This window comes from Carassius gibelio, chromosome B2 (assembly GCF_023724105.1).
Source record: "Carassius gibelio isolate Cgi1373 ecotype wild population from Czech Republic chromosome B2, carGib1.2-hapl.c, whole genome shotgun sequence".
NCBI classification, from domain to species: Eukaryota; Metazoa; Chordata; class Actinopteri; order Cypriniformes; family Cyprinidae; genus Carassius; species Carassius gibelio.
The window spans coordinates 23016629-23027021 of record NC_068397.1 but is presented as its reverse complement, the minus strand read 5'-3'; the positions used below and the strand labels follow the sequence as shown (position 1 = coordinate 23027021).

General features: G+C 35.8%; 1 protein-coding gene across 1 annotated transcript in view; it reads right to left on the bottom strand.

Annotated features, from left to right (window-relative positions):
- The window catches only part of LOC127950356 (calsequestrin-1-like), a 12818-nt gene extending 2712 nt beyond the window's left edge, over positions 1 to 10106 (bottom strand). The window contains exons 1-8 of the mRNA XM_052547347.1: positions 9961 to 10106; positions 9636 to 9881; positions 4383 to 4476; positions 3736 to 3836; positions 3482 to 3593; positions 3332 to 3405; positions 2914 to 3044; positions 2791 to 2836 (exon numbers count right to left, since the gene is read on the bottom strand). Coding sequence (XP_052403307.1) covers positions 2791 to 2836; positions 2914 to 3044; positions 3332 to 3405; positions 3482 to 3593; positions 3736 to 3836; positions 4383 to 4476; positions 9636 to 9872 — 795 coding nt within the window. The 5' untranslated portion in view covers positions 9873 to 9881; positions 9961 to 10106. The remainder of the gene's footprint in view (positions 1 to 2790; positions 2837 to 2913; positions 3045 to 3331; positions 3406 to 3481; positions 3594 to 3735; positions 3837 to 4382; positions 4477 to 9635; positions 9882 to 9960) is intronic.
- Positions 10107 to 10393: the final 287 nt, after the last annotated feature.

Genomic DNA, 10393 nt, shown 5'->3' with positions numbered 1-10393 from the left:
GTGTTCAGCTGTGTTCTGTTGCATTAATTCTTCAGACATTAAAAGCAGGGAATGTGTCTTATCAGTTACATCCATTGCTTCTGCATTCTAAGTCTTCCATTCAATGATGTCACACACAAACCAAGATGAAGATGAGTAAGCAGACTCTGAAAGAAAAGCAAGCAATTTGGATGCTAAAAGAAAAGATTAAGTCAATTAGAACTATAGAAAAAACAAAGGGCATGGAAAAATCAAGAGTTTGGAAACTACCGGCAACATCAGCAACCAACAATGACCTGATCGGCTGAGAAAAACACTGTCGTTGATGACAGACAAATCATAAAAGCTGTGAAAATGAACCCTAAAATACATGTCTGTAACATCACCAACAACCTCCAGAAAGCTTAGGTGAAGCTCTGTCAATCTACAGCCCGCAGGAGAATTTGACGCAGAATTACAGAAGCTACACAGCAAGGTCAGCAACAAAAATAGAAGGGCAAGATTATTCACAAATGTGAGCCAGTAGAGGTTTGGAACTGAGTTGATGAACTGATGAGACAAATATTAACCTTTATCAAGTGATCGGAAAGCAAAAGTGTGGAGAAAAAAGGAAACTGCAAATGATCCGCATACAACCTCATCTGTAAAGATTGGTGGAGGTGGTGTCATGGCATGGGCATGCAAGACTGTCTCTAGAACAGGACCTCTTCATTTTAATGATGACTTCATGTATAATGGCAGTTGCAGAATTACTTCTAAAGGGTACAAAATCATCTTGGCTACCAATATTCAAGAAAATGCCACCAAACTCTATAGAAGGCACTTAATTTTGGATCAGGACAATGACCCAAACACCTTGCCAGTTCAGTCAATGACTTTATCAAGGCAAAGAAATGTAAAGTCTTAGATTGCCCAAATCAATCTCCAGCATAAGAGGAGACTTAAGACAGAAACTCCCCAAAACAAGCAACAGTTGGAATTGGCTGCATTAAAGGCTGGGGAAAGGCATTTCAAAACATAAGACCAAGAGTTATAATAAAATGTGACATTCTGTAGTTTTGTCGCATATTCATCTTTTAATCATATTTGACTCCAAATATGACTCCACATCAGAGAAAGCAATTTTGTCTTTACTGTTCCAATACTTATGGAGGGCACTGTAAGTCTAGCAACAGTTTCTAAGAGATCATCTTGTGAATATACTGCATGTTTATGTCCTGAAGGAAATCACAGTGCTTGCAAGGCAGCATAAGAAAAGTGTTTTCTGAAAGATATGGACCCTTTTCACAGACTATGATGCCATATAACTGCAAAAATTATCTTGATAAATATACATAAAAAAAAAAACTTTTATTTTGAATGCTACACCATGTGAATGATCCCTTTTGTGGTAAAACGCTAAAGCTAAAGTTTTATTGAAGATTTTGGTTTGTTGTGTTTTGACATGCAGATCTACCCAGATATACAGTAAAGAGCTATTTTAGTATTGTTGAAATTCTATGATAGTTCGATTTTTTTCAATTTTAGTCAACTATATTAATGTGTTTTTTTTTCTGTTTTGAATGATCTATGGCTCATTTGTTGTAACAAGAAACCTTCAGCTTCTACCCAGAGGCTAATGACATATGTATACAATTATCCTGTGAAATCTGTCCCAATGGGACAGTGTAAATCAGTATTGTAGGTTAACCAGGTGTATTTGGATAAAGTAAAGATATAGTTTGGAAGGCCAAATAGTTACATAGTGTAGCTTTAAAAACGTCAACGTATATTTACATCACCATACTTTTCATTACACACCCTAAATTATAGAATGCTATTATATAGCATTAAAGGGGGGGGGGGGGGGGTGAAATGCTATTTCATGCATACTGAGTTTTTTACACTGTTAAAGAGTTGGATTCCCATGCTAAACATGGACAGTTTCAAAAATTAAGTTGTACGTTTGAAGGAGTACATTTGTTCCCAAAATACTCCTTCCGGTTTGTCACAAGTTTCGGAAAGTTTTTTTCGAGTATGGGTCTGTGTGACGTTAGATGGAGCAGAATTTCCTTATATGGGTCCTAATGGCACTTCTGCCGGAAGAGCGCGCGCTCCCGTATAGCAGAGCAGAGACATTCACTGATCAGAGCGAGAGACCGAACTGTCACAAAAGAAGTGTGTTTTTGGTTGCCAGGGCAAGACAACCCTGCACAGATTACCAAAACAAACTGCATTAAGGGACCAGTGGATGGAGTTTATTTTTACAGAGCATCAACGGAGTTGGTTTTGGTTGGTTTTGTCCTCACGGTAATGTCACAGCTTCCAAATGCTCTCAACGCAAAAGCCTACTCGCGCTCGTGATTCTTTAGCTCCGCCCACACGTCACGCCTCCAGCCACTCGTGTTTTTCAGGGAAAAGTCGGTACAGACTATCTTTCTCTTATGAATATAATAACACTAAAGACTTTTTGGAGTTATGAAGGATGCAGTACCACTCTATAGGTACTCAAGATTAACAGGATATTGAGTGAAAACGAGCATTTCAACCCCCCCCCCTTAAACTATAGACGGTTAAATCAAGGAGGTCTGTAATACCTGGAGAGAGCTATCCATTAGCATTCCCATTCATCTCAGTGGCAGAGTGAAATTATCAACAAAACAAACTTTGAAACAATTCTGTATGTATGGTTCAAGCTGAATTTATTGTAGCAAACTGTCCAAAAAAAAAGAAGAAAAACAGAATGTTTCAGCAATATCAAGTGTTGCCTTGCAAGCACCGAGAAAAACAAACAAACAAAAAAAACTGTTGACAGACACAGCATCAGCTTACCCAGATCTCATACATGTTGTATGGCTGCATTTTCCTCAGTGTTGGCCTGTGGAGACATTTCCAACCATGTTCACTAATAATTTTATTCTCAATATGAAGCATTTTCCACATCAGTCAACACACCTGTCATTGTCCTCAATGAAGTCAACAAGTTCCTTCTCACTGTAGGGTTTACCAGGGATGACGACGGGTTCATCCATGAAGGGCTCATAGAAGTCCACCTCATTCAACTTTAAGTCTAGAGACTTAGCAACCTGCAAACAGGGATTGCATAGTTTTATATATATATATATATATATATATATATATATATATATATATATATATATATATATATATATATATATATATATATATAGTTTTAGCAAGCAAAAGTTAATTTGTTTATTAAAAATCCACTGCTTACAGTTCTTTTAGCATAAATAAAAAGATCAAGAGGAGATAAGATAACATATAAAACCTAAATATCACCAGAAAGTCCAATCCAATTGGTAGATTTCTAATACTAGCAGGACTAATACTAGATGTTTACATTAGTTACCTTTGGACTAAAGGTGGCAAAGAACTTGATGTGTGGATGAAACTCTTCTGCTGCGTCTTCATATTCATGGTAGTCTAAAAATCACAAGACCACAGGTGAACTTCTCAAACAGTCTATCTGTGGGGGGGGGGAGCCCATTAGGATACGTACGCTCAGATTTCTGACTCTTGAAGAAGCCCACCAGCTTGATATCCTCCTCAATATTATGAAAACCTTTCAACTCTCGCATATTGTCAATGATCTCAACTGGATCCTCAATGACCTGGGAAAATAGTTGATAAGAAATGGAGGTGATTACAAGAAGTTGACTCCTGACACTGAGGACTAAGTGTGCATGTGCAAGAAAGAGAAAAATTCAGGGCAAAGAATTGCAGGAAGTAAATAAAAAAATTTTTTTCACATACATCATAGAGGAACTCCACCAGTGTGTCCGCAGCAAGCTCTCCATCGTACTCAATGACTTCATCCTCAATGAAGATGTAGATACTGTCAGCCTCATCCAGACCTGAAGAGCAAAAAAATGGAAATAAACCTGTGAAAACCACGAGTGAAATGTCCACCAGAGGTCATGGTTATTCTGCTGATATCCTAAAGTTTAACAAGTAATCTGTACCAGAGGAAAATAAAGCATGAAATAAAGCCTGAAACAGGAAAAAATGATAATTTAAAGTATTTTCACCAGAAAACAGACAATCAGATGCAATTCAACTTAAATGAAATGTCAAAAAAAAAAAGACCTTTGACCTATGTCTAATACTTTTTCCATAATCTACAGTAACATACATGGATTTATTTACAGAAGAGACAAACCAAAACACATCAACAATATCTTCCACTGATATAAATAAACATCAACATTTTACGTAAAGGTTTTGTATAAACAAAAATTTGTGTTTTATTATTATTATTATTATTATTGCAGTGTGAAAGATAATTGTTTGTTCAAAAATGTAGGAATATACCACTTAATCCATAAATTAATATTACCATGGAGTAGATCAGTTCACGTTGCAGTTATGGTAATATTTAAGTGTTCCTTGAATATATATACCTAATTTCTTGGCAACAGCTTTGTCTGTCTTCTCATCGAGTAGGCCGATTCCGATGTCCTCATCGTCAAGATCCTCCAGGACTTGTGCAGCAAGCTGTGTAACAAAAAAAATAAATATATAATGTCCAACAGCTCCTTTAAACAGCATGTGTGATTTAGTTGAAATGTTTAAATAAATGTTAGTGGTGCCCTAACATATACCCGGTTCAAATGAAGGGCAGTTCCTGTTCATTCAGAAACACGAAGGTAAAGTGACTTATTGTTCTAAGCTCATGAGGTTGTTTGTCCTATCAGCACAACCATTATGTATTCATTATCAGCCTGGTTTTGGTAACTAAGTACAAACACAGCGTGTTGGACGAGGACAGAAAAATTTTTTCTGCCTGCACAGATATTTCAGGCTGTGCTGTAAGAACTGTGGCTAGTTTCGTCCACAGTCTTACATCCATAAAAGCAGTCATCAAGAGCGCTGCCCCTGCACTTTCTAAATTGGTGTGAAACTTGACCCGTTTGATGGACAGCTGCTTCCACCAATCACAGCGCAACATGTGCCTCCTGATCTGGAGTAACAGGGTGCTAGCGCGGTGACAGGTGCAGCCACTGTGAAGAACCAATTCATATAGCCTACATACTCACACATATCTCACTTTAAAAAAATTAATTGTGAAGTTTAAATTGTCAGTAACCTGTTTGAATTTGTATCTACCATGCAGCACAAAAGGAGAAGCAATGTGCTGGTTGCTCTTCTTTATACAAAGACTACACTGGGACTCAATCCTTTAAGCTTCAGAAAAAATTAAACAAATATCAGAAAGTCAGGCAGTATTAAAAGTAGGCAGCATATAAAGTGATGTCATGTGACAGCTTTGTATGAAAAACAGGCTGAATTTGAAGTCATTATTCACTGATAGCTTTCCCCTAAAATAAGCTGTTAATGTATAGATATACTCTATACGTAGATCCCTCATTTGACTGGTTCACATATGTCAACACGTCCACCATCTTGGAACGGTTAATGGTCAGATGCTGCTGAAGACGTCGTCCGATCCATTATGTCAGATAGCTTATGTAATGCACCTCATGTGACATATGCGTAGGTCTCTATGCATTAACTGTCATGACCAAATCAAATCAATAAATGAATCAGAATGTCCAGTTCAGATCATTGTGAAGGTCTGGCAAAAAAATAATGATTGAAGAATCGTATATTGCTGTTTCTCTAATTAACATGCCAAGAAGAACTTTTTTAAATAATGAATTAGATTTACAGTCTGAGACTTGGCATTCAGTGCATGAATTTTATGGATGTTTTTGATTTTTTTTTTTGGTGCAGCTTGAAACCTTCCATTCTCATTCACAGTAATTGCATGGCAAAATAAAAAAAAAAAAAAGTTTATACTTTTGTAAGAGGTAATTTTAAATTTGTGGATGTACATTCAAACTGATTGTACAACTAATTTAAACTGAAATTTGATTAAACTCACTTGAAATATCAAGTTGAATGTCGCATAGCTTTGAAATTGGTTAAATTAATTTTAATTTTGAAAATACTGGAACTAATGAAAGCTTTTTAAGGTTTATCAAAGTGTTCTATTTATTTAAATGTGCTGTTCTTCTGGTTTATTTGTAATATTAGCGTCAATATTTAAGAGTTAAATTCTTATCTGTATTTGTGTATCATGGTTTTCCTATATGTTTTTTTATTCCTATGCATTAGTGCAACACACTAGTTTAAAAGGAGGGGGATCTATGTCTGTTAATCAAATCTTGGGCTAAACTCAGCTAAAGGCTTAAGGCCAAATAGACCACGGCTATATAAGGTGACCCACAAAAAGCCATGAGTCAACAAGAGAGGATTTTTGCAATGAATCTTGATAGAGTTTGCTTATGTCAAATCAGAATCAGGATAGAGGAAGAAGGAGGAGATGTTTAATCCAATACACAGCCACAGTATAATGCACCCTTCTTCTGCCGTTTTGCATCTCTCCATCTCACTTAGCCATACCTTCATATCTTTTCATTACGGCATATATTCAACAATTCAGAGATATTTAAATCAGTAATAATAATCAGTTTATAATTCAGTTACAACAACCAACAAATCTAAATATGGCTTTCCAACAACAGGACTGAGAGCTCAGTATCATATCTATAACTAGGTTTACTCAGAGGCCTAAGGAATGTTTGTAAGTAAACACATTATTAACCAACATTTGTAAAGGAAATTTAACCAGATCACCCTGCGCTGGTTGGTGTAAAGAAAGTGTTTCTATAAGGGCAGAAAGCAGATCTTCTGTTATGGAGCATCACAGTGGCCTGTAGCACACAAACAGCAATGACAGCAGAGCCGACTATAATTAGCGCTGCTGCAGAGACCAACCAAGACTATTTTGGCAAGATGGTGGTGACGTTCAAGTTACTGGGATCCGCTGACATGTACAGTACTGTGCCCAACACTCAGACCTCTCAGCCGACACTGCAGATTTCATGCTAGAAACTCCTGCATCCACACAGCACACAAGCTGTTCTAAGTTATTATAACTCCCATTACATTACATCAGCACTGGACTGCTCTATATTAGTGAGCAAAGGCACATACGCAAAACCCCACAGCTACTGCGCCTTTAAACAGGGGATTTTTACAGAAAATATTACCCCCATATCATAGTCCTATCAAGAAAAAGGTTGTGCATTATGCATGGCTGATCATTTATATTGGACAATGTTAACAAAACTATTAAACAAACTGGTTAGACCAGTATGAGGGTCAAATATTAATCCTCAACCACATATATTAAATGACAAAAAAAAAAAAAAAAACAATACTAATAATAATCATTTATTATTATTATTATTTAATTGTAATTGTTTATTTATTTTAACAACAACTATAATAATAATAATCCACTAAATTAAAAGGTCAGGCAATTGGAAGTTCTGGCCCTGCTCCCAAAAAGCACAATGTCTAACTCAACATCAAAAAGTTAGACATACAGGTACTCAAATAATGTCACCGCACACTACGAACACAATATATCAATATCTGTTGTTTCTTTAAGATTGCACTGTGGCTCACACACAAAGGCCTTAATCACAACAGGCCACTGTTGAATGCAGGAAGTGACAGCATGGCTAAACGATGGCATCATAACCTTTTGATCACATGGGGTGAGTTCTGCCTGCTGAGAGTTTAAAGGAAGATGCTAATGTAATGAGTGACTGGGATTGATTGCGGCATTATCCATATTATAATTGGTATGTTTAGCTGAAACGTTGATCTGAAACAAAAGTGATGTGAATTGTTGTTGTTTTGTGTGTTATTTTAGTATTATTTACGAAGTATTTATTAATTGAATTAGCTTTTATTTTTATATTTTCATTTAGTTTTTTGGTTTTTGAAAACATTTCTGTTTAGCTTTATGATTATTAGTTTAGTTTCAGTTTTAGTCATTTCAGTACTTCAGCTTCTTTTATTTCCAGTTTATTTCAGTTAGTCGCCAGGGTAATACATCTCATTGTCATTTAAGATCATTTGAGTTTTTTCAAGTAAAGTCACCATTATTTCTTAAGCACTTTTACATTACAGACTGAGTCACAGGAGCTTTACAGTAAAATAGCAGAATCAATTTGATAACAATGTGAAGCTCATCAATTTTGAAACAAGTTCAGCTGAGCTTTTAGCAGTTCTATAAAAAGCATCTAATATGTGTATTACCTTTTATTAAATCTTTTCTTTTTTTAAATTAGGCTAATCTTTGTTGTTGGTTATTCTGTTTTAGTTAACAATAACAACACTGTTGTCAACAGCTGGCTAATATCTGTCTTCTCATGCAATATAATACAGTGTTACTCATGATTTGGCCCCGGGCCCTGTCCTTCAGTTTCTACATACTGTACTGTTACAGAAAATTAGTAATGATGCTTCAAAATGCTACAAATGCTACTTTGTAGTACGTTACATAATCTTTTTTTAAACATTAGATTTAGTATTTGCATGTGGGCCTGTTGAAAATCCCAAGTGAAAATGAACTGAGATCTTTCAAGAAAAACAAATTCCTTTGAAAAATGACCCATCGAGGCTTATGCTCAGGGTGCAAATATACGTTGTGATGCATCAGCACTTTTCTGAACATAGATGCCATAGTCCAGAGTGTTCTCATGGCTGGTGTAACAGGCCCCACATTCCTCTGGCTCTGGTAGAGTACTGTTCCTTCTGATATAGAGCAAAGCATCTGATGTATATCATTAATTTAATTAATTTGTAACTGTCCTCTATTAATGTTAAGCAATCAAAACTATGGCTAATACTAAGTCAATTGCTGTTTCAGCCACCCACAAAAAGATACATTAATGCAAATTACAGTATACTGAATGCAAATTAGTATACTCAAGTTGAGAAAACTCAAAACTGAGATTTTCTCAACTTTAGATTTTTTATAGTGCATGAGCCAGCAGAACTATATAAAGTGCTCAAGTAAAATACTACATGCTATAAATAGCCACACATCAATTCCTGTAGAGATGAACTTTTCTTCTGGCTTAATGAGTCTTTGATTGAAATTGCTCAAGGGGCAAAACATTTGACTTTTAGCTAAATATTTAGTTTTGCATTCTGTTTAAATGTGGCATTTATATTTAGAACCTGCTATGTATCTAACCTGTGGCTAAAATATAAATTAAGACACAACCTTGTTATTTTACTGTGTACTATTGTATATTTATTAACCTTCTAAAAAATGCCTTTTGTGTTTATATTTTTGGGCTGATATATATTTTTTTATAATTTTGTTTTATGCATGCCATTTTTAATTCGTTTTAATAAATATTCATATTTATATATGTTTTCATTTCAGTTTTAGTAATTTTAGCACTTCAGGTTAAACCTATTAACTATTTATTATAATTTAAGTTTTTAAAGATACGTTTTCATTTTATTAACAGAGTTAGTTAACATGAAATGGTTTTGACAATGATTCACAAGAATTTATGTTCATATATATTCTGCGCTTATTAAAACACTGCACAATGTGCCAAGCTCACAAGTAATAGACTTTAGCCACACTTTATCTAAATGAGTGATATCAGTAGCAAGCATATTTCAGGTGTGCATATAAAGTCATATTTTGCTAAAACAATAGCAAATATGATAATCTACTCTAAATGGCACTCCACCTTTCACAGATGACTTTTGGTAAAGGATGTTCATTAACATCACACTCTCTCCACTTTGGCCAATTTCTGAGTGAAACCCACCTCAAGGGCCAGCTCCTCAATCTGAAACTGTTTCTGGGCGACTTTGCTGGATCCTACGTGCTCGTGGTAGTACACCACCATCACGTCATATTTCTTCATCACAGACTTGTAATTCTTGGCATTTAGGTCGTGAACGCGGTCCTTTCCATCGTACTCCGGGATGTCCATACCTTTCTGCCCCCATGACAGCTGCCCGAAGGTCAGAAGGAGCCCAAGGAACACTAGGTTCCACTTCATGATTCAGTACTTAAGAAGGGAAAAATGTAGTTCCAATGAATTTAAAACAAATTGACTAATTACGTCATAAAATGAAATGAGAAAGGACCTGTGATCCCCGCCACCCAGAACAGACAAGACCAAGTCCTGAGGCCCCCTGTATGAAACCCCTACACACGGGTAAAAGAGACGAGTAACAGGGTCAAGAGCATTTTAGGGGGTGGGATTAGGTGAGTGCATGAGAGAGAAAGAGAGAGAGAGAGCTGCTAAAAAAGAAAGAGATACGATTCTTCGTGGAGTGAGCCAGACTAGAGATTGGAGCAAGGCAAAGTAGAATTAACCATACAGAACTTTTTATTATGCACTGTTAATTATTTGACTGTAAATTTACAATAAATTGCAGGTTAATAATTGCATGACTTTCACAGTAAGTTACTGTAACATTTTTACAGTAAATTATTGTGAAATGACAGCTGTATACTGTGACTTCACAGTAATTCTGACATCGCATTACTGTGATTTAGCGGTAAGCTGCTGTAGAA